A 24,102-nucleotide genomic window follows, 5' to 3' on the forward strand; every position below is an offset into this window, starting at 1 on the left:
CCCAGCACCCCCAAGTCCCTCTGGGCAGGGCTGCTCTCCATCCTTTCTTCCCCCAGCCTGTATTGATACCGGGGGTTACCCCGACCCAGGTGCAGGACCTTGCACTTGGCCTTGTTGAACCTCATGAGATTCTCACAGGCCCACCTCTCTAGCCTGTCCAGGTCTCTCTGGATGACATCCCATCCTTCTGGTGTGTCAACCGCACCACTCAGCCATTCTGGGATTCGGTGATTCTGCTCACTCAGCTGGCAGATCACCGGCCTTTCGAAGCATGGAATACATATTACGTGGCTTTATAGAAGCGTATGATAAAGTAAGAGCTTTGGGTAACTCGTATATTACTAACAGCAGCGGGAATGATGCAGCCATTACCTGATGAGACCTTTTGCATCACACAGATGAAGACAACACGCAGCTCAGCTCGTTATACTCACAGAGTATGCAGTATATGTGTACATAGTATACATGCACACTATAGATAATGTATATACCAATACAGAATATACTCTGCTTTCATACATACAAACAAGAAGGAAGAACTTGTTGACTTGGAGGGTGCCCAAGCCCTGGCCCAGGCTGCCCAGGGGGGCTGTGGAGTCTCCTTCTCTGGAGATCTTCAACCCCCGCCTGGACGCTGTCCTGTGCCCCCTGCTCTGGGTGAGCCTGCTTGGGCAGGGGGGTGGCACTGGGTGAGCTCCCGAGGGCCCTGCCAACCCCTGCCATGCTGGGATTCTGGGATTCTGTGAAAAAGAAGCTAAGCCACTGACGTGAATCTCTGTGTGAAATCTGTCCCCAGTCCTTCATGAAGCCTCGAAAGGACACAAAACACCTCGCACCACAAAGCCTCTGAACCATCCTTACAGCTCACAGGCCCTTTTGCAATCTAGTAAGCAAACCCAGCTAGCAAGTAGGTGCTACCTCCCCTCTTTGCTCCACTTCCAGGAAGTGACTATGAAACAAAAAAACCCCGACTTGTTGCTGACAGGAGAGAAAATGTAGCCAAGGGGATGACAAACAAACATTTTTAAAAAAATATACTGTAAAGCAGCAAGCAAAGTGCAGTTCGGTTTTACACCTCTAGAAGCTGTGGTTCTTCCTTTGGGGTAGTGACACCTTGTGGCCCCTATCTTGTATAGGCTCTAAAGGACATGTCCCATCCATAAACAGAATAAAGTGTTCAGGGTTCCTGAATGCCAGTATCTTTTTTCTTTTTTAAGGGGTAGAGTGAAGTACATAAATTAACAACTTTGCTATCCCCTTTATGGAGATTTCTCCCATTCTCCCTATTTAGAAAAATGGCAAATTCACTACATCAAATGGAAAAGCCTCAGTCATGGAATGAGTTTGTATCTGATAAACTCATAAAATTCATTTTCACTTCACTGGGGTTGAGAGAGTTCTGATTTATGCTGCCATCAGATCAGAAATCTGTCTTGACTATACAGTTTTCAAAATTAAAGGGCATGCACCATTCCCTTATCTGACTGCTATAATTTTTACGCTCTATTTGAAATTAAAAGTACAAAAGCAAAAGGATACTGGGGACAGAACATCAACCCAGACCCATGTGTATCCTGTGATAAAAATAACTTTGCTATCTTAATAAAGCTAATAACGATTGAAAACTTAACAATGATTTGAAATTTGAATTAATAACCTTAATAACGATTTGAAAAATTAAGTTGCCTTCTAGCGCAGGAATTTTGGTAAGTTCCCAGTTATAGCTGAGCCCATACTGTTTCCTCCCAAGGATCCCATCCTCACTCAGTACTAACAAAACTCTCGTGTCATTCTCTCTTCAATTCCCACTGCACGGCCCCACATTGCCCCCGTAGCACAGAAATGCCTGGCAGCCCCTGCTTCTTAGGTGTCCTGCACAAGTATTTGCACTTGTACTTTACAAAAGACAAGAGAATTTTGTTCATAATACTCACTAATTTGGGGTCCTATTTTGAGCCAAACTCAGTTTAATCTCACCCCTCAGCCTGGACACTAATTTAAGGTCATTACCCTTGGTTCCCTACAGCTAACGAAGAGGCACAGGCTGCCTCCAGAGAGCACTATGTCCCACCTAGTAGCGGTTGCTGCTCACACTGGAAATGTACAATTTGGGTTGGTTGGTTTCTCCTTGGGATATATTTTTAAGAAGATGGTGTTAATTTTTTTCTTCCTGAAGCACTTACACATAAATTTACAGTTGGACTCGATGATCTTAAAGGTCTTTTCCAACCAAATGATTCTACGATTCTATGAAATTATATCAATATGCAGTTATACCTAACATACCTCTAAGTTCTGGTGTGAGGTGTTCACTCATAAGTGATACTTCAGCAAACCACACTTGTCCGTGTTGATGCACAGAGAGGTGTGAGTGTGTGTCCATGTTTAATTCATCGCTTCCTTTCCCAAGTATGAATCATCCCTAACCTGTGAGCCCTCAACACCCCATAGAAATGGCACACGCACGCTGTACCCCAGCTAATCCCATCCTCAGAAACAGCTGCACTGCTCTTAGCGACGTGTACACCTCGTTTTACTTTTACACGGCTACTCCTTTGGTAGCAGTGAGAGGAAGAGAAGCAGAAATTCAGCCAAGAAAATAGGGGTGTAAGCCTCAGACACTCCAAAACAGGATGCCTCCACCACAGACAGTTTAACCTGCTGAGCTGCACTCTGAACTGGAGTAGCTGGGGCATAAGTACATCCTTCCCCCCATCGAGATGGCCAGTGCTAGCCTGTCAAAATCCAAGGAGAGGAGGACAAAAGTTTCATTAGGAAAAGGTCATGCCAGTAGGCACTGACCTGGAGTCAGAGACACGAGTACTATGCCCAGCTCCACCACTGACCCACACACAAAGTTGAGCAGGGCACTTGACCCGCTCTGCCTGCCTCTCCTCTCCCAAGCCTTGTCTGGATATGTGGCAAATGATCTGGGAAGGACCTGCCCTCTACTAGGTTCGTATAGGGCACAACCAGACTCCTCTAGGTGACAGCAGTTAGAATAAAAGTCAGATCTATTCCAAAATACTGATCTGCTGTCCTACATCAACAGTTCACAAACTCATCACTATGAGAGATACTCAGACTGCCGTTTGGGTACAACAGTGCTACAGATCATATAAATGATACAACCCTAGATTACATATGGTTTTAGTCTAGCTTTTGTACCAGCCGTTTTCTTCTCCTAATATTCTGTGTCATCTTTGGAGTCATTCCACAGAATCTGTGGTTCTTTTTTCCACACACAATCAGATCCGCTTAGAAAGTGATGCTCTCAGCAACACATTAACCAAATTCTAAACAAGCTATTCTGCATCATCAAGGAAGACAAAAAGATTACAATATTTACTTCAATGAATCATCATCCCTCTTCCAATCAAAGCCGCACTTGTCTACAAAACTTCTGATCCGATTCCCCCTCTGCTTCCAGCTGACTACGCTACTTCAAGTCAACAACTGCCAGCACTCATTAACTCTTAAGACTGTGCTGTACCAGCATTTGAGATTCTCAGACTAGTGGAAAAAAAGTATGTCCTGAATATACCCTGCAAAGCATGGCATCAAATTCCGGTAATTCTAGTGGTAAGTACCCACAATCAGATTAGGAAGGTATTCTGGATAATACATTGTGTTACAAGCCCTGACTTTTAAAATCCAATTACTGCTGTTCCCAGCAAATAACTAACCCTATTATTCCAGCTCTGGTAGGACAACTCAGCCAGGAAAAAGTTGCAATGCTACAATTGAAGCTCAAGCTTAAGATCCAGAGGGGAAAAAATGAAAAAATCAGTTTTCATTTTTAATGCATGTCCTTAAATCGCTGAGGCTTATAATGCAGTTTACTGCCTGCTGCCAGAGTTCTCCCGAAAGGCTACGCTTTATGGTATATGGGTTAGTTAAAAAGCGAGAAGGTAACTCAGGTGAGAACCTCAGTGTCTGTTATTGCAAACTGTTTTTTCTCATCTTTTCATTCTTATTAAGGCAAAGCTTAAGCATACAGATGCCTAGAAGAGCTCAGAAAGTTTGTACACTGGTCAGTTTTGGAGATGCACTTCTCAGAGGGGACAAATGGGCCCCCTCTGTTTTATCAGGACATTTATCACATCCTTGTGTATAAATTGATACTGCTTGTTACACAGAAATACTAGATAATTAGGTGTGTGCTCATGGGAGGGCACAGGGACAGAAGAGTCTCTCCCTTGTTACTTATCTTGCTTAACCCGGGTGATTCTCTAGCACAGCCTTCTCCAATCTTTCTGTCACTAATTAAACCTGTGTTTAACAGACAGAAAGCACACGTTACACAACTCGGACAGCCAGGGAGGAAGAGCATTACCAGCCGTTGTTAGCTGGGACAGAAGCAGCTCCCTGCAGGGACCTCACTGCTTCAGGGCAGAATAAGCCAGGATTCAGCAGAGTCCTAGAGCAATGCAGCAAAATGGGCCCCACTGTTTCCTTCTCCTGCTCACCAAACCCCCGGAGTTTTCACCCCACTTTTGCTCCTCTGCTGGTTGCATGGTGAGGCCCCAGCACAGAAACTGTTCTTGAACTGCTGGGTAAGTGTTTGTGGTTCCAAGTTAGTCACACCCAGGTGTAGGGATCCTGGTTTATTCTACAGCTTGCCAGACAGAGGAGACCCTTGGCTGATCAGTGCCGGTGCAGCAAGACCACACCATCAGCTGAACAAACACTTAATGGTGAAATCCACTCCCCCAAAGTTCACAAGTTACCACCAGGACTGCCAATTCTCCACTGGAGCAAAATTAAGAACAATGACTCCAGGCTTTGTTGCCAACTTAGCTGTGAATTGCGTAAGCTAGATCTGTCTACAGCAAGGGTACATGAGAGCAAAACCAGCAGCCTTCAGTGCAAGGAAGCATGGTCCTTCTTTAAATATGCTCCACAATCCATCTGTTCTGCCCTCAAGAGTGCACAAAACCTTTTTTGTGTGCTTTAATCAGGACCATGCTTCCTTGTCTTTTTTCCATACACCACATGTAAGTACTGGAAGGATCTCAGGTTAGGTGGGGGGATTTTTTTTTGTTCCATGTTTTGCTAAGCTTGACTCCTTTGCCCCTGATTAAATGCTAATACATCCTAACCACCTAGAAGTTGCAAAATAATACCACAGAATTAACATTTAGTAAATATTACTATTAATGCTTGTGACCTCAAGAAAAAAAAAATTCTAAAGTGTTCCAGTATAAATACTTAACCAGAACACCTACCGTTTTGTACAGCTGGGCTTTCAGGCGGTACGAGTTGTATTCCATTTTTCTCTTCTCCTCCTCTCGCTTCTTCTGCACCTCTGGCAGCTGCTCATAGATCCTTAAGTGTAAATACAAAAAGTCAGAAATAGTGACTTGGAAGGAATTTATTGCTAAAAAAAAAAAAAATCCTCTGTTTTATCTTCACATTCTGTTAAAGGCTACTGGCCAACCACGTCATAGAAAAATTTTTTGGGGGGTTTACTAGTGTCACACAGGGAAAATGTGGAATACACAACGGTTGTGACACTGGAAATTCCCACATCCCAAAACGCCTTTCTCTTATAAGCAGCACCTTCCTAAAAACAGTATTTATAACATTAAAATGACCATACAGCTGATATGATTACCCAGCTGCAAAAGGTAGAGCTTCAATGTCTTCAGTACAGAATAGCCCCATTGCTTTTCTGTACTGGCCACACCAATTGCAAGTAATACATTTATCCATCAATAGCAATAGCTTTATCACAAGAATAACCTGAGTGAAGCTATTTAGGCTTTTTTTTTTTCTCCAAAATTTCCGTATTTTCAACGTTCAGCACTGTTGCCCTGTTTAGGCAAATGCTTTGTCTTCTCCAGTGCTGAATTTCTCCCGTACCAGAGCCAAACAGCAAGGGATGCTTTGAACCGAAGAGAAGGTGACCGGTGCTCAGTACAGAGTCCATGCATTATTCTAGTCTGGTTTACATGTTTGACATCTAAAGGAGAGCCTCGAGGGCTGGGATGGCACCGTATTACTCACACTGCCTTCCCCAAATCTTCCTTTAAGATCATAAAGCTTTAACGAATTTCATGACAGTGGTTGCCAAGAAATACGCAGCTTCAAAAACATTCCGGTTTATGGGAGGTGGAAGTGAACGATGTTCAAAAATTTCAGTCCTGTAATATTTAAAGCAAGGCGGATCTTGCTAGAACTCCTTTCTTAACATGCTGATTTGATAATCAGCAAATAGAAAAAAAACCAAAAGGACTCGTTACAGATAGAATAGTGCATTATACGCTTTTAGAGACTGCTTCATTCTTACGTCAGTATAGGATCTTTGCATAATTACTGTCGGCACTTCAAATATTTTTAAACACATCTATGCCTTCAACCCATACTATCTGGAAGTACTTCAAACACACTCCACTTTGAACACTGCAAAGCAACACAGCCCACCAGCCAGGGGGGGCATCTTTGACACTTGTCTTGGTACTCATTCCGGCAGGAAAGTAAGAAATATTTCAGACCTGCAGGAGAAGTGAGGGAGGCAAACGTGTATCGGTTTGCACCCATTTGCTATTTAGCCAGTACAAGTTAGGCATCACTTACAGGTTTCAAAGAAGGACAAAAAGTTAGCTGGAAAACAAAGTAACAGGAAGCTGTATGGTAATGCGTAAATAAGTAGGCAGAATCAAAAAAGCAAAGATCAAATCTAAATCTCAATACTGAATTTTATCTCCTCTCTAATTCGCCAGCATCAGCTAGGGAGAGCCATACACATTTGCAGCTTCTACAGCCCTCCCACCCCCCAAATGTGTTTACCTGTCCATCAGACTTCACAGTGGAATTGATGAGCAAGCAAATACACATCCAACACCAAAAAAAAAAAAAAAAAAAAAAAAAAGCAACTACACTGCAATAAACTACATTTTTCATCATACCTCCACGTGCTCTCTCTACAGCACAGGTATTCCAAATGTTTAAAGCATTGTTATATGTGCACTTCATATATGAATTAGTTGAATCAAAAATAAGGCACAAATTTATCAAAAGGTGGGTTTTTTTCAAGGATAAAAGCCTCCGTATTCCTTTAAGCATAGTTATTTATTTCTTACATAAAGCTACTTTCATTTGGTGAAATGATACCTCACTTCCTGCACCAGTTACCCAGTCTGTTAATGTTTAAAACTCTACGGCCGCTCTAGTGGCTCACACCCTACATTTCCTCTCCTTTCTGGATCCAGTACTTGCAGTTTGCTGTACTGCTTGGATGGCAGATACTGCAATACTCCAGTTTAGTTAAAGAAATAATTTTTCCAAAGCCATCTTGTTTCTTGGATTTTCTAAATAGGTCCCTCTGATAAGGTGCCTACATCTTGCACTGAAAAAGCCGAGTTATCCCCAACACCCAATTCTTTGACTGCAGATACGATTCATCCATCTTTCCTACCCATTTACTCACGTCACCTATCTACCTGAATAACACTTTTTTTTTTTAACCTTACCGTTTAGATCTTTGAACCATTTCACTCTTTGGAATTGTTCTTCTTTTTTCTTTAATCGGAAAACCTAAATGGAAAATTTTGAGATAAGAGAACTGTGAACAAGTCTACTTCTCACAAAGAATACTATTGCAACAATCTGACTCCTTTTTAAAGTTATGGATTCTTACAGACAATAATGTTAAATAATTAGAATACTTCTATTAAAAATACACACACCCCTAAGTATAGTGTGGAAAGTCATTAATTCCTACAGAACGTAAAGAGCAGAACCATAAAGGTACCTCTGTCGGACAGCATGTGACTTGCATTCCTGTAGCCCTTTCTTTTCTCTGGAGCATTAAATAGCTCTTCTCGTTCAGACTGCAGTACGCTCTGTATCCTCCTTTCCTCCATGACAAGCTTCAGACGCTTCACTCGCTCTCCAGAGCGGGAGATGAAATCAGGGCGATGCACTGCAAGAGCCTCCTGAAGATGGGATGACACAAAACAAAAAGTCTAAAGTGGCCAGACCATCTCCCTGCAGCTGGAAGGGAATCATCAAAATACCTGACACCATTACCAAAGCATGGACAAAAATCCCATTAAAGTAGTACTTGATATAACATACAAAATCTTATATCCTTAATGCTGGGCAGATCCTCAGAGTCCTTGTTTAACAAACTATTTGCCAACAACCAAAATATTAACTGCTAAAAATCCCTGCTAAAATAATTAGCAAAAGGGACACAAACCTCTTCTCAAAAAACCATAGCAAAAAGTTCACGAAGTTGAGCCTGTAAGATATTCTGTAACTTACTACAGTCTCCCTTGTTACAAATCAGTGGGCACATCAACATTAGCAATTTACGTTGGATCAGAAGTGAAATTTCAACAGCGATCTCCTGATATCTCTGTTTGCCACACTTCAATTTCCATCACAGGGCAGTTTCTGAGCAGATGAACAAATGCAACTGAACTTAAAGAAACTTCTGAAGCGCACCTGAATTAGCACTTCCCAATTTACATTTCACTTGCTGTCAATGATCTCTTTCAAAAAATATTTCTGTACATTACCTCTGTATTTTTCCACAGATGTTTAGCATGATCACACCTTATCCGAAGCAGACACCAGAAGTGCATGTGTATGCCTGCACACACACACAGGCTGTTTGCACTGCATGAATTAAAGCCCATTTTAATCACATACTATGTGCACCACACAGGATTATTTCCGCATGGAAGCAAGTATGACTTGACACTACCTCAGCCACATTCCCTCATGTTCCTGAATCCAAATGATTGAAGCCCTAAAATATTAGGTCAAGCCAAATATATTAGCGTATTGGTTATCGTAATCTGGCTTTCCACAAACAGGACTGACAAATTCATTGCTTTTCTTGGGTTTTAGGGGTTTTTTGGTTTTGTTTGTTTGTTTTAAGCAGGAGCAGTCTGTAACATGTTGAATTCTGCTGATTATAAAGGTGAAATAACAACAAAAAACCCAAACCAAAACACAAAGAGAAGGGAGCAAAATGTGTTTCCACAAGATTCAGCGTTACTCACGAAATCCTAGTGAGATCCCAGCAACGTTATAGCACGGCGTGCCTTTACCTGTAGCGAAAGCTTCATGAACGGTCGCAGGGACCTGTTCTCAGCATCTCTTTCTGGAACTGCTGGTTGAATCACGTTGCTGTGCCGCTGCTCTTGCCAGTTCTTCTCCCGGAGAGGTTCCCTCCAAGGCTTTGTGCTGGTCAACGGTTCAAACCAAGAAGGACCAGGACCAGAAAAGGAATTGGTATGGTTTTCTTTCCTAGATTCAGATTTCAAGTCCTCTGCTTGGACAAACCATGAAATTCCTGTTAAAAAGACCACATATGAGAAAAAAGATTTGTAGACAATACATGGGCCTATTTTTCAATCCTACCTATGGCCCTTCACACCCAAGGTCTTAGCTAAATACAATTGGGGGCCTAACACTGCAATAAATGCTTCCTTCAGTTTAATAACGGTGGGAGTCTGGAGCAGACGCCTTTGGCAGTTTCAAAAGAATTGCTTTGACAAGTATCAGAAAACCAGCAAGTCTTTATCAAACAATACTTTTGAAAAGGCACAGAATGGCTTAGTTTGCAGGTTTCTCTCTTTACAGAAAGAATAGTTATTTATCAGCAATTACATATTTCTAAGGAGCATCTCTGCTGTCCTATGCCCTATGGCTTTTTATAGATACTTTTGAAGATCAAATGCTTGACACCTTCCAAATGTTAAATATGTATACAAGAATTGCATTACTCACAGTTTACATACATAATGGCATTTGAATACATCAGCTAGTACTCTGAGCAGATATTCTAAATTTTCTAAATTAAACCAGTATGGGAGAGGATGATTTGTCCCTACAACAACAACAACGATGACTAAGGAAAACATTTTTAAACACTTAATCGTGACATTGTGAAGACTGACAGGAAATTTAAAAAAAAAAAAAAAAAAAAAATCAGGAGGCTACACCATCAGCCCAAAAACGCAACTCTAGCTAAAAGAGGGAGATGAGTCTTATGAGTCTTATTCTTCTGATACGACAATCTTCCCTCAAGTACTCCTGAAAAAATACTTGTTCTTTGAAGCCTCAATACATGAAAGAGTAAGTACAATGTACAGTGCCCAGTTACTGAGAGCTTAACCTTTTATACCCTGAAAATCAAAATTAAGTATCTACATGATTCCCATCTCATTCATCTTTCCTTGCCTTATTCATTGCTTCCTATTTACTACCTTTACTAGCTAGGTTGCATCTAACAGCTTGACTGAAAGCGCCATCACAACAGAGCGCTAGAGAGCTCACTTGACATAGTGGTTTTGTTTAAAATTCATCGATCAAAACCAGAATAAGAACCAACTGTACTAGTGACAGACTACTCTGTGTCCCAGCTAGTCCTCCTCACATATTTTGCTGGTTGCTGTTGACACGTACAGCTTTTTCTGGTCTGCAGAGAAAGTGTATTTTGGACTGACCTTGTGGTAAATGCAGCCTGCTCCTTCTCGTCCTTTTCTCCACGAAAACATTGCCTGGCTGTCCCTTCTGCTTACCCTTGCTTCCTGCTGCCTGATGATCTGTGACCATACCATCTGACTCTCCAAAAATACCATCAACACAGTGCCAGGGTTCCTGTGGCCGTTGATTTGGCTGGCTAGATCTTGGGGTAGGAAAAGTCACACCAACATCTCGAGTGTTTTTCTTAGTTGCACTGTTCACAATCTCCAAGTCTCCTGTAGTTGAAAATGAAGCAGTAACGTCTTGTTCCAGAGCAGCTGGAAGTACTTCAACATCAGCACGCTGTGACATGGATAGCTCACGGGGCGACCCTTAATTTTTACTTTGAAGCTGAAGGATCGCTTGCTTTATGCCACCTTTAGAAGGCAAAATCTTTTATATTCCCACTTCCAATTCAAGGAGAGTTTAGTGATTCGGGATCGTTACTATTTGAGAATCTGAGTAAAGTTAAAGTGGTGTAAAGCAAATACCCCAAGCAAAACAATAAATATATATATGGGAATTAAACTTGAACCAACCATAGTTGGTCCCCCTTGCTGGGGAGCATAGTTGACTCTCTGAAGAGTCAACTTCAAAGCTGCCACTTAAAGACGCAATGGCAGGTCAATCTACAGCTTTGTATTTTGGACCATGGAACTATAGGTTTTCCTGGACCTGTTCGTTTACCCAGCGCGTCCCATCCAAAACGATGTTTTAGCTACAGAAGATTCGTCTGCCCACAGCACCACAGATATTTAACAGAAACACCACCACAGATATTTAACAGAAACATAGAAAAGTGGAAGGTGCCAACGAACATTTAAAGAGTCATAATGCGATCTTGAAAACAAGCCATGAAAATACTTTTCTGATTGAATCCACTTGCACATAAAAAAACCCCAGTAATAAATAAATAATTGATGCATCTGATGAATAAAACAAAGCCATTACTCAATCTGATGATGGGAGGTTGGCGTGTAAATGAAAGCAATGAAGAAACTGATAATTGCCACCAGAAAAACCCAACTGCAGAACTGCACCAGTCCAGGATCAGCTTATGTTTTAAATAGAATATAACATCCAAAATATTACCAAGAAAAATATGAAACACTGCAGTTGCCTTCTGAAATAGCATATGCCTACAAAATACATTCTGTGAGTAGCAGATGCCTTGCAAAGAAAACAATGTATAAAAAAATACAGTTAGTCCACCTTTCCTATTGAAATGGATCAGAAACTTAGGTTAATAAACTTGTAAGTAAATGAGAAAACTGGCTGCTAAAGCAGACCAAGAAAGGAAATGAAATGGCTCATTTTAATTAGAACACAACATCTGTCTCTAAAAGCATTTGAAGTGAATTTGAAGAATGCTGCTTGTGTATACCCATCACCAGAAACACGCAACAGACTTTGGAGAATGGTTTCCAAAGAGATGAAAGGCAGAAGCAAATACAGAAAAGACGAGTCTGGAATTCAACAACTCACCTGCTTGGATACCTTTGTTTAGCATCCGTGTCCGTCGCTTGTTACTAAGAGCAGAGCTTGGCCCCCAAGAACCACTGCTTGCAGAAGCTGAATCCGATGAAAGGGAGATTGCATTCTAGAAAAAAAATATGCCAGAGAACAGAAATTCCTGAAATGCTAACAGAAATGAACAGAACGTGGGTTTTAAACAGCAAAAAAGTTAGCGTTATCACACTTGACTTGTACCACTGCCATTCTATTGTTGTTTAGATATTTATCAGAGGCTGATCAGTGTCGATTGGTATGCCACACAACAGCTAGCCTTGACTTTATCCTCATGCACCAGTGCGCTTTCAGCATCCCATTGTAGTAAGAAAAGCGCATTATTTCTGTAGGCAAGAGCTTGCCTGCAATCAGATTCTATTGCAATTCTGATATTATTCTGCAATAGGCAGATTCTATATGCCTGCAATTCTGTACGGTGCTGAGCTTCCTCCAATTCATTTATCCAAAGTTAACAAGACAACGTGGCCTGTCAGGACAGACTTAGAAATAACCTTTGCTGTGGCAAGATCATTTGTTGGCTGTGCTTTCATGAGAGACTGCAAAGCGTGAAATATTTCTGCTTTGGAAAGAGGGAGAATACACATCCAAACTGAATCCTATATTGCCACCCTCTCAAACCAAAAGCCTTTAAAGGTTGCTGGGTTTGCTGGAGGGACAAACTGTCTTGAAAGGTTAACGCGTTGCTTTGTACATTTACGGTGAACTCCAGTTCTGTACCACGGGCATGAAAGAGCAAAGTCCTTTCAAAACACAGGAAGTTCTCTCACCCTGTGATCTTCATGACAAAGTTCTCCAGGTGGAGAAAATTCAACTCAAAAAGAAGAAATAGAAGACACACAGTAAGATCATGGCTTAGGCAAAGTACTGGTTTCACCTCTTCACCATTCACACAAACAGAAGTTCCAGCTACAGGGATGTAAGCAGCACAACTCTGTTACAATAAATGAATTTAAATTTATGACATGTTGTAACTTTACAGCCTTTTTAAAAAGGCGTACAGGCTGTAAGCGTAACGCACCTAGTCCACAAGCTTTGTGTCTCTATAAAACACAGAGAAGGTTAGCGCTTTATTAACAGCAATTAACTGACAGTGCTTCCCCAGGCTTCAGATCCAACAGTGCAGCACAGACCAATTTCTGCAACGCCGCTGAATTTAATTTTTAATTATGAAACAGATTTATTTTTTTCCTTGATCATAGCAATTAGTATCCTATTAGTAACCCATAACGCCAGCCACGATGGAAATGAACAGAGGCTTCTTTATTACCTTTTTATTGAACCTCTGCTATCACCACTTCACTGCAAAACATAATTTCACTTCAACATTAAAAAGAGGCAATTTTTACTCTCACTGCATACTGGCAAGAACTGTTTTTTAGTTTCATAAAGCTGTTTCAGCTCTAGTAGAGTGCACTAGACAGATGTAGTAGATCTGTATCTTCTTTCAGAGAACAGAAGCAAATTTGAATATGTGCTCAGCAAAAGGGAAGAGTATAAAGTAAGAAATAAAACCCAAGATAACCCATTTGCATGCACATGCATATCAGCCCACAGAAATAAATATAAGCAGCCATTCAGTACTGAATATTGACATGCATATTCCTACTTGGACTAGAATATTCAGCGCAGCGCTTTCAAAGCCCTTCACTAGTTGAGTAGCACAACCTTTAGCTTTGTACCTGCTACCAGATGGCAGCTTGAAGAGCACTTTAGAAATAACAGAAACTGGAATAGATAAAAACCTTCTGGGATGGGTTCAGCATCTATAAATAAAAGAAGCTGTAACCAAGTTTTCTGGAAGCAGAGCTGACAATGGGCTCTCATAAAAAAACCTGAGCTACAAAATGCAGCACTTGCCTGAAAGATTTGCACAGTCGTCTCCCCAGGAGTAGGGCTCCTGCTATAAATAATTATCTGTCCATGGATAATTGCTACTAGGAAAAATAATTAAAAACCTCGATTTCTGTTCAGCCAAGTATCACAGAAGCAACCAAAATTTGTATTTTAAATTAAGTTTGCCATTTTGCCATCAATTTTCTCTCGCTCCTTATTTGAGGCGGGTCATGTGTCTCTTTATATGTATTTTTAAAAAGAGCACTACATCAGCAGCTAAAAGACACTACTTTCTGAAGCCATATGGGTTCAGTGCAACATCAAGCAGCAAGAGCAGTGAGCCTTTATTCTCATATAAGTATGGCTGCAATCAATTATCTCACGGGCGATTTTAACAGGCAAAAACTAGATGTTGTTTTTAAGGTCCAAATAGACATTGAACAATTAGTCTTAGGAACTGAATATGGGATAGATCCATTTCCCAAATACTATGACCATGCAAGAAATGTTGACGCCTAATTTCCCTGTTAGATAGTTGGGATTCTCATTAATAGTCCTAATGTTGCAAGGTTTATGAGAATTTTATTTTATCTCTGAATATTATACATAAAATTACTAATAAAAATATTTTTAAAACCATTCTTAGCCTTGAAAAAGCCTGTTTCTCCCCCAGACGCATTCATTAGCTTACATGATACGCAGACTGAGTTTGAGTTGTTTGTTAAAAAAACCAAAAAACCAACTCACTTCGGTGAAATCTATCAGTAATGATGACACTACCGCTTTCCTCTGGTAATACAAAAAAAAAGAAAGAAATATTTCTCACTTGTTCCTGTACTTTTCAGCATTACTGTATGTTACAGAACACCAAAACTCTGTCATTCCTTACTATAATCACCAAATCCATGCCAGGGCCCCCTTTCGGGAAATAAATTTTCATTTTGCCTCCCAAGGGCAATGGCCAAATTCAACTGAAGTAATCAGAAAGGTTTTCTCCACTTTAAAACAGCTTTACTCCAGACTTTTCACCTAGAATCCTTAAGGCCAAGACTTGTGTCTTTTAATATGCCTAAACTGCCAAATAGAGAAGTTGTAAGAAACTTACAACCAACAGTCAGTAAGACAAAATAATGCCAACATTTAAAATAGACAAACAGTATGAAAATGTAAATAATAATTCCAATTTTTATGAAATGGTATTTAGCATTGCCCAGAGATATTCAGGTAGCAATATGCAGTCAAAATCTACAGCCTCAGCTTACCACCACTGTCTTCAGGATTGCTAAAGCACAGAACCTGCAGGTAACCAGAAATCAGATACAGCAGGATCTTGCATCCCAAGACAAATAAAGAAAAAGAAAAAAGGCAAGTAAGAACAAAGGGAAAGAAAGCACAATTGATGTTTTAAGGTATTTTGATCTTGTTCTTATTCCTGGAAAGGCAAAGAGACTTGTTTGAGCTACTTAGATCAAAGACAGAAGCCTACCATAGAAACATCACTCTGGGAAATTTTAAATGATTCTCCAAATAACAAACTCTAGTGCTGTAGAGCAGTTTAAAAGTTCCTGTAAAGATTAGTTCAAATCGTCTTTTGGACTAACTGACCACATACCTGGATCTCATTCCTTTTCCTGTGTCTCTCAGAAGCAACCTTTGGATATTCTACACCCGCTGTTTTGCCACTTCCCTTGTCCCACTTTTCAGAGCGACTTTTCTGGTGGTTGATGGCACAATAAAGCTGGGAGAGTCTCGGTGACACCTGCACTCTTTCATGGCCAAAAGCCCTGATCAGCCTGGCAGTGTCGATGGTGGAAATGGAACTGCTCACCTCAGTCTGAGTAGCAGTTTCCATCTCTGTTTGAGTCACCGCATCCGATTCTGAGGTGGTGGAACTGATCGTGGTGCCACGATCTCCACTAAGCCTTGTCTCTGAGGAAGTGTCGCTAGGAGTTTCCAAGTACTGCTGGTGCTCCAAAATTTTATTCACGTGGCCGATGATTTTCTCTCCTGACCTACTTTTCCTGAGCTCAACAAAGTTATTTTTATCATGGGTGATATGTGGTCTGTCTTTAACAAGTGTTGCGTTGGGCTCTAAGGTACATTCAGACACGCTCTTTTCTGGCAGTCTTAGTTTCTTCTGCTCTCTTCCCTTAATTTTCTTTTCAGAAACATTCTTTTCAGATGTTGGTATTAGTGTATGCTTAATGGGATTCTGAAGGACCCTGGCCAACCGATCAAGGCGTTCAACAAGGGACAGCTCGCCATTACGCCTAAAAGCTTGGTGCTGGTGTCTCTTCTGGCACTCTAAAAACTTAATCCAGAGTTCATCTAAGCTGCCACTGGAGCGGGTTCTATGTCTTGGTGGTAGGTCTCTCTCCACAGTCTCACTGAGGCGAGTTGTTTGGCTACACAGCAAAGGAGAATTTCTAGCTGCCTTTTGTTCCGTTTCTGTTCTGCAAGGCTGAAGTAGCTCCTTCCCTGACGTTTCATTCCCTGAAGATGTGCTAACGCTTAATTCATTTTCACCATCTTTTTCATGACGAACAGAGGAAACATGTTGATGACGATGTGCTTTTTTCCGATTCTGCAAGACAGCCCTGAAGGAAGGTCTAGCATGTCCAACACCAGAACTGTCTTCCGACAGCTCGCTGTTAGACAGGAAGTAGCTCCCACGCACGGGCATCGGGTGATGAAGGTAGAACCGTGCAGATTTGCAGACCGAATGAGTGGTTTTTACAGACTTCAAATGATCTGCGTCTTCTAGAAGAGAAGAAGATACTTTAAGTTTTTGTTTCTTTACAGGGAAGCAAGTAGCAAACAGCAAATCTTAAACAGGATGATTTTCATCCTGACACTTTCCAATCACTTCAAAGGATTAAAAGCAGGAATCATTGTACCCATTCCTGAAACGCAGCAAACTTAGAAATGAAGTTTCAGCATTATTAAAAGTACATAAATAATATTTTCTATCATGTGCAACACAGAATCCAAGAAAATATTATACCCAACTGAATCTGGAGGAGGAACCTAGATACACCACAGGTAATTACCCAGACCAAAATTTGGACTGCATCTTCATTCATATTTATGGAAACTCACAACAGGCAGCCACTGCCATTTTGTCTCTTTTCAGACAAATGCCCAGGGGAGTACAACCGTCCCCTAAGGCTGTACCAGAACATTATCTCTTGGCTAACTCAGAACAGCACTATACAACAGACAACCGGTACCACTTCCCGCACCGCTCCTAGAACCATCTCTGACGGCACGCCAAGATGTAGCCCTGCTTTGCTTTCAAGCTCAGATGACGCATTTCAGTTCAGAGCAGCAGTGAAATCCCCCCAGAATATGCTACTGTCTGAAATTACAAAGGACTATATGCAGAAATCCAATTATAAACTCATTCGTAGTAGACATACATTAAGTATGCACGCAGCATGTGCTAGCAGGAATATACTACAAAATAATTTTAAAGCCTTTTGTAATACACTGTAAAAAAAAAAAATCAATTATTAAAAAGTAAAAGCGTGTTTCACGTTACATTCTTTGTATAATGGACTGAATTGTATAATGATCCATGAAGGCAGAAAGTAGGAATTATAGACGCTGGTGCCAGGAGGATTTCCCAAGCCCCTCTGCTTACTGCAAGATATTCCATGCCACTTCAGCGAAGTACGTCATTTAAAGATGCCTTATAGAGCAGTCATAGCTTTAATACAAATAAAAAAGTCAATACAAAAAAAGAACAGTCCATTTACTAATGGTAACACCAGTGCCTAGGTAATGCGGAGCTGTCAGCAAATGCCTATCAAGCTCCATTAACGGCAGGGATCACACTCACACGATTTTTTCTCTCTCTCTGCAACATTCCTCTGAAGTTTGGTTTTTTGTTTGTATTTCTGTTTTGTTTTAAACAGTCTCGTTGACATGACCGTGACACTGATGAAAATAGAAGCAGAAAGCAGGTCTTCCTTTCTTCACTGGAGCAAGCTTTGCCACCGATTCAGCAAAAGGGTGGCCAGTCCCACACCCAAGCCTCTCCCTGCCCCAGGAGGAGGATACCTCCCTCCCTCATCAAGAATCACAAGCTATGTTTTTATAAAACCTCATTTCCACATGGGAAAAAAGTGATGCAAGACAAGCTTGGGAAGGGTTACGACTGCATGTATTCATACTGTTAGCACTGCCTCATAAACCTTACTTTTGTTTAGCCACTCGTTTTTCCTTGCATTTTACACATCTCTTCCCAACCCAGACACTTCAGTGTTACGTCAAGATCGTGAACAGCATAACCAGACCCACTCTCACTAACTCCAAAACTGGAGGAATTTGTCTTTCCATACAAGGTCAATGTTTATACGCTCATGTAAGAAGATTCCTCCACATCCTCCTGACAAATGAGATCAGGCTTGGGAATACTATGCAGAATTTGTGCTATTTCTATATTTTTTAAAAAGTTACCAACGAAATGGAAGGAATGCAAACAGGCAAAAAATAAAAATAAGTTTATAGAGAGAAACTTTTTTAAAAAAATACATAACTTGCATAATTTTAAGCTCTAGGCAAGCTCTGTGGGTAGAGGTAATCTTTTATTAGCCCATCTAAAAATATAGTTGAAGAAATCAGAGATTTTAGACATGCAAGTCTCTTCAAGAAAGCTTGCTTAAACTTCCAGCTCTACCAGCTGGTTTAACAAAAAATTATTTCTACCTACAATTTTTTTCTTGCCTGTGCCTTTAGACCATCACAGCTACCAAAAAATACTATTAGATAATTTTATTTTAACACCTGTGTTCCCTTTTCATTTTTATCCAACTTATTCAGAGCCAGGTATCCACTGAGCTCTGCCCCAACACGGTATTTTGTTTGTTACTGAGATTCTTGTTCGGAGAGCTCACTTCTGTACACGCACTCTTTCTTCAGCTCTACTGCCACGACCCAGCATTCTTCTCGTGAGCTACCCGCAGTGAATGAAGAAAAGCATTTTTCTGTCTTACTCCGCTTGTTTCCGTATCCCTGTGTTTTAGAAACGCTCACAGTGAATTATTTCTTCCATTAGAAAAAGTAGGTCAAGACAATATTGTCTTTATTGTTGCACTAATTCAACTATTGGTCCTATGTACACTTACCAAAAAAGAAAAATGAACATAAAATAATGAAGTTCAGTGCATCTTATGCAGCCATTTTAAATTATCTTCTGGAAATACCAAAAATCTCTCCATTCTGAAGAGGAAAACCCCTTCTAAAGTGAAGAATTAAAATCATCAGAAGGAATCCCTATCCATACAGCAACGCAGCTCTGTGGGGTGTCCTTACCCCAGGCATATTGAGCTGCCTGCTTCAAAAGGACAACAATAAACACATTGAGGCACTCCATAAGAATCTGTCTCATTAAATGTCTTCATATAACAAGTTTCCATGATACTAAGAAAAATAAGTGGGCTCCCCAAAACCCTGTATGTGTGACTGCCTAGAATAGAGCAGGAACTCTCTAACTCAGAATCCACTCCACTGTTCGTGTGTTTCAGGTCCCACCCCTCATCAGCAGCCACAATTCTATTACCTCCTTGCAATTTGCTCACTCTTTCTTTAATATAGCACACGTTGCAAAACACTGTACAATGAACAGCTTCCCCTGAGGAATTAATAGCTGCATTTAGGAGAGATGGCAACCACTCGGCAATTTGCTGTTACTTCTGTCCAGGAACAAAATGCAATTCTCAAACACAACAACCACCCTCATCCCTACTTGGACTCAAGGAAGTTTATCAGCCACTCGAATTCACAGAATGAGGTTTTGTACAAAAGGAATGTCCATCAGGACTAATTTTAGCTACTGCCATGAGATACAGCATCAAAATGATCAGTCAGCACAGTGTAATTTCATTTTGTCAGCATTCTCAACAAATAAAGCCTTAAAGTAGGCTACTATTGTAGTAAACCCTGACCTTCATCCCTCAGGAGTACCACCCAACAAGGTTAATGGAGGGGAGGAAGAAAGAGACATCCATCAAATCAAATTAAAATTCAGTTAAATACCAACATTACAGAGATGCTTTACATGACATCACAAGATATCAGTGCAACTATGGGCAGGAACACAACACCAACCCAATAAACAGAGCCATCCCACCTGCTTTTATTTCCTTTTTTTTATTTCCTACACAGGCACCCTTTCTACACTTAAAGAAGACTTTGCACTTCACAAACTTAAGAGTGTCTTAAAAAACCCACAAAAAACCACAAACACAAAAAAAGCCACAAACCAAAAAACCCAACCCCCACCAAACCCCCCCCCAAAAAAAAAAAAAAATCATCTTACAAAGGCACCAGTAAGCACTGGGGCCACCGGAATGCTAGCAAATACTAATGGCCAAGTATTTCTGCTTCCTGATTGCCCAAAGATAGGGAAGAGAAAAATGAGTCAAACACAGCATCTTCAGGCAGACTATCAGCAATACCATGAGACCAGAAATCATGGATCCTGAAACACTTTTGCTCTACTTTAATTCACGCGTTATGAAAACACACGTAAAATTAAACTACCTGGGGAAGCTTCCAGTGGTATCACTTGCTTCTCAGCCCAGGCTAGCTTGGGCTTGGCCCTCTTACTGTAGATTCCTTCTTTATGCTTGATAGCCACACTGTCTGGAGGATTATCATCCCTTAAACCAAGCACATTTGCTGGACATGTGGACATCTTCCTTGGAGGAAGAGCATCGTTTGACCCTGCAGAGAAAGAGAGCGATAACCATGAGTAAAAAGAAAAAATAAGGAAAAATAAGATACAGAAAATTGACAACAAAGACATCTGAAAGAAAGGCTATTATCCAAGTATTAGTACCAGTATATTCAGCAACCAACAGTCATGATCCCTAGCGCGCAGTTCAAGTGACTAGTACAGCAGCAGCGGGTATCGCTCTTTGGTGACAAGGTTCTTCCCTGAGAGGCAGAAAAATTTTACCTATTCTACTAATGAGGAGAGAAGAATACAAGAAAGTGAGCATTAGACAAGTCTGCTAGGAAGCCAGACACAGGACTTGGAATGTCCAGGCTGTCTCCTGCTCACATTAAAATTCCAGACATTTTCACTGACTGATGTATATATCTATTTTCCACGCTCAGAATAGCAATGGAGAAAAACTGGAAGGCTAGAGTAGGTCTGTATAACCTCTAAACAAGAAATCAAGACAACAGCAGCAGAACTCTCTTACTATCCTATCACTGCCTCCTAACATTAGAAAGGTAAAATAGCCCCTAACTGATTTACCACCCTTGTCAACACCACCTGGTTACATTCAGCAGACTCAACTCGATTTCCTTCAGCTACTCCTCGTGAGCTAAGAATCCTAGCTGCAGCAGGGAATTTAAAAAATAAAATTTGTTTTTTAATTGTGCTGTACATTTTCTAGAACCTTCCACTGCCTCACATGCACATTGAATTTTTATATCTAGCATCATAGTTTCTGCAAAACAACAGACTCATATCACATTCGTTTCTCTCGGTTTGACCATATTACAACAGAGAGACTGGAAAAAGGTCAGGCATAAACAATTACACGCACAATTTGCGGCTATAACGACTAACCCGTGCACTTACTGTCACTGCTGTGTTAACCTACTCCCCTGGGGCACGGCTGTCAGGATCAGGGCACCTCTGTAATGTTAGTTTTGTCTACAGGTAACTGGATGTCTGACTGAAAACAACCGCAAATAAGACCTCGAATGCTTAAGTGATGCATGCTTTACATATAGAACTGAAAAATAACAGCAGGCAAAGCAAAAGAGGTTGATGAAGCACAGAGCATCCTTTCTCCAGGCAATGAGAAGTGTTTTTTTACTGGGAGATGGGAGGATGTGGGCAAGAGGTGAATATATATTTTAAACCACAGTTACGAATTACAATGTTTATAGAAAGGCTTTTACACTGGAATCCCCTAACATGGAGGCAAGAAATTCAGTACTGAGAAAGCTATTACCCGAGTTGTGTGCTATATTATGCAGATATTTTAGAATGCAAACATACCAAATTAATAAAAAAAAGGGAAAGAATGTACATAAATAAGGGAACTAAAAAGGACAACTGGCAGAGATATGAGAGAATCCAAACAGAATAGTAATTCCCAGAGGAAAGTAAAGAATTATCAAGCTGTAAAACACTGAGCCTCGTTTCTTTTCACTGCCAGAATGGAGTACTAACATCCCTCTCATCAAAGAAATTGAAACCATAGCCCTCAGTCATGCAGCTTTGTGTTACAAAGTGGCGTGAACACAAAGAAAGACATTTTTCTATCAAAATGAACGCATTTACTCTAGACTGGTAGGACAGAAGAGTTCTGAGCTCAACTGAGACAATTCTGCCTATGAAATAGATATATTCTGATCCATGAACTACAACCATCATTTTACATCTGGAAGACCCAAGATAACTAAGTACCTGAGTGAGAGCTCTCAACACTCGTTTCTGACTCAGCTGGAGAAATTTTGGATCCTGCCTTTAGATAGGGAACATAATACATCCCAGTACTTCCCGAAGGTTTATATGGCAGCAATAAGGGCTGATCTGTGGGGATGGAAGGCAAAGCAATTAACAGGAGTCAGGCTTTAATCCTTTAATGCAACTGAAGATAAAAGCAACAAATCAGGAGCTGAGGAGACTGCTGAAGATGTTCACTGTGGTAAATCCAGAGAAATACCCTATTCTTTAGGGAAAAAAAATTAATTAAATAATTCATAATTGCAATTTAATTTAATTAATACCCGCCCAATGATTAGAAGGTTGGCTGTTGCTTAGCTGAAAAAAACCCAGCTTATTTACCTATTCAGTATTAAATTTGTGACTGGTGTGACGAACACTGACTTAAAAAAAACCCCTCATATAGCCACATCACTCCCAGTTGATCCATGTTTAATGAAATACTTTTAAATAAGCGTGGATATCTGTCTCTCAAGTCAATAAAAGCAGTGTGCTGTCATAACAGAATTCCCGAAAATGTTTGGACCAGCACATTAGCTGGCTTCTAACAGCAAAGAGAAGAGGCGACCAAATAGCTGAAATATTTTTTGCACTCTGATGTAGTGAAAGAATCTGCTCTCTCATCTTATGCCATTTTAAACACCTTGAGAACAGAGATACAAAGCTTGGAGCACAGGAAAAATCATGAAAACTACATGTCTACAGACATAAGCAGTGTTACACACCGCTGTGGGAAACCACTGCGCAACATCCACATTCCTCTGTCAGATTTAAAAGCCCTCCACGTTTTCCATTTTATTCTATCAAAAAATAGGGATGTGCATATTCTTCCCTTAGTTTTTGTACTACCTTGACTAGAGAGTAAATCAGTAATCAGATCCATCTCGTGATAAACTCTACACAGTGAACCAGATCAAATTATCTAGAAACAAATGTCAGAAAATTTTCTTGAACCAGACTTGTACCTAACAAATTCAGTTCCAGATAAACCTGAACTGAATCATAACTGTATTGATACAAATCCCTACCTACAAGACTGCAAAGCCCGAGTTTAAGGGTTGGGGGTTTTTTTCTCCCCATATAAGCGACTTGAAATATCAAAATTATCCCATGAATGTTACTTCCACAAAAAAAGCTGGGTTTGGTTTTTGGTTTTAATACCTATAAATATCTCGAACGTGAATAGATAAAAGTCTACATATGCATATAAGATGCTAATTTGCTCACCACCCTGCCTTGAGAAAGAGGAAATCTTGTTAAGAGATGAAGTTGTGCTGTTGGGGAGTTCACATGCTTTCTGAAGAGGAGACGATTGGCGGGCAGCACTTTCACCATCCTGTGAATTAACACAAATTTCTGCTGAAAAGGTGGTTTTTTCTGGACTCTCTGTTGTTATCTGAGTGGTAGCATCAGAAGTACTTTTCCCAGTTTTTGCAGGAACTACAGAGTTGAAATTATTCTTCAGACTACATCCCCCTGAACCCAGAAGAGTGACTTGCGGTCTCTCACTGCTTTGCAGCGGCAGCTTTTGTCCCGCTGTGCTTGTAACAGAGGAAAGCACTAGGCAGGGATCTGCCAAAGACACTGGCATTGGGAAAGATGAAGATCCTTGGTCTTCTGGAATAAGATCATCAGCTGGTAATTTAGAAACAGGTTCTACCGAAGTTTCTGGAGTTTTTGAAGACACTGGTTGAGTATTAACTTCAGGTTTATCCCCTGATCTCATCTCATTTTCAGTATTCAAGTCACCACGCAGTTGGTGACAAAGGAGATACAGA

At 40.6% G+C, this 24,102-nt stretch overlaps 1 protein-coding gene across 1 annotated transcript in view; it reads right to left on the reverse strand.

Moving 5' to 3' along the window:
• ALMS1 (ALMS1 centrosome and basal body associated protein) overlaps positions 1–24,074 on the reverse strand; it is a 26,108-nt gene extending 2,034 nt beyond the window's left edge. Inside the window, exons 1-10 of the mRNA XM_035895063.1 lie at positions 23,552–24,074; positions 22,286–22,411; positions 20,395–20,577; positions 15,461–16,608; positions 11,971–12,085; positions 10,467–10,721; positions 9,066–9,310; positions 7,757–7,940; positions 7,476–7,539; positions 5,229–5,328 (exon numbers count right to left, since the gene is read on the reverse strand). Coding sequence (XP_035750956.1) covers positions 5,229–5,328; positions 7,476–7,539; positions 7,757–7,940; positions 9,066–9,310; positions 10,467–10,721; positions 11,971–12,085; positions 15,461–16,608; positions 20,395–20,577; positions 22,286–22,411; positions 23,552–24,050 — 2,919 coding nt within the window. The 5' untranslated portion in view covers positions 24,051–24,074. The remainder of the gene's footprint in view (positions 1–5,228; positions 5,329–7,475; positions 7,540–7,756; positions 7,941–9,065; positions 9,311–10,466; positions 10,722–11,970; positions 12,086–15,460; positions 16,609–20,394; positions 20,578–22,285; positions 22,412–23,551) is intronic.
• Between the last annotated feature and the right edge of the window lie 28 nt (positions 24,075–24,102).

Source organism: Egretta garzetta, unplaced genomic scaffold (assembly GCF_000687185.1).
Source record: "Egretta garzetta isolate BGI_Z169 unplaced genomic scaffold, ASM68718v1 scaffold265, whole genome shotgun sequence".
Classification (NCBI taxonomy): domain Eukaryota; kingdom Metazoa; phylum Chordata; class Aves; order Pelecaniformes; family Ardeidae; genus Egretta; species Egretta garzetta.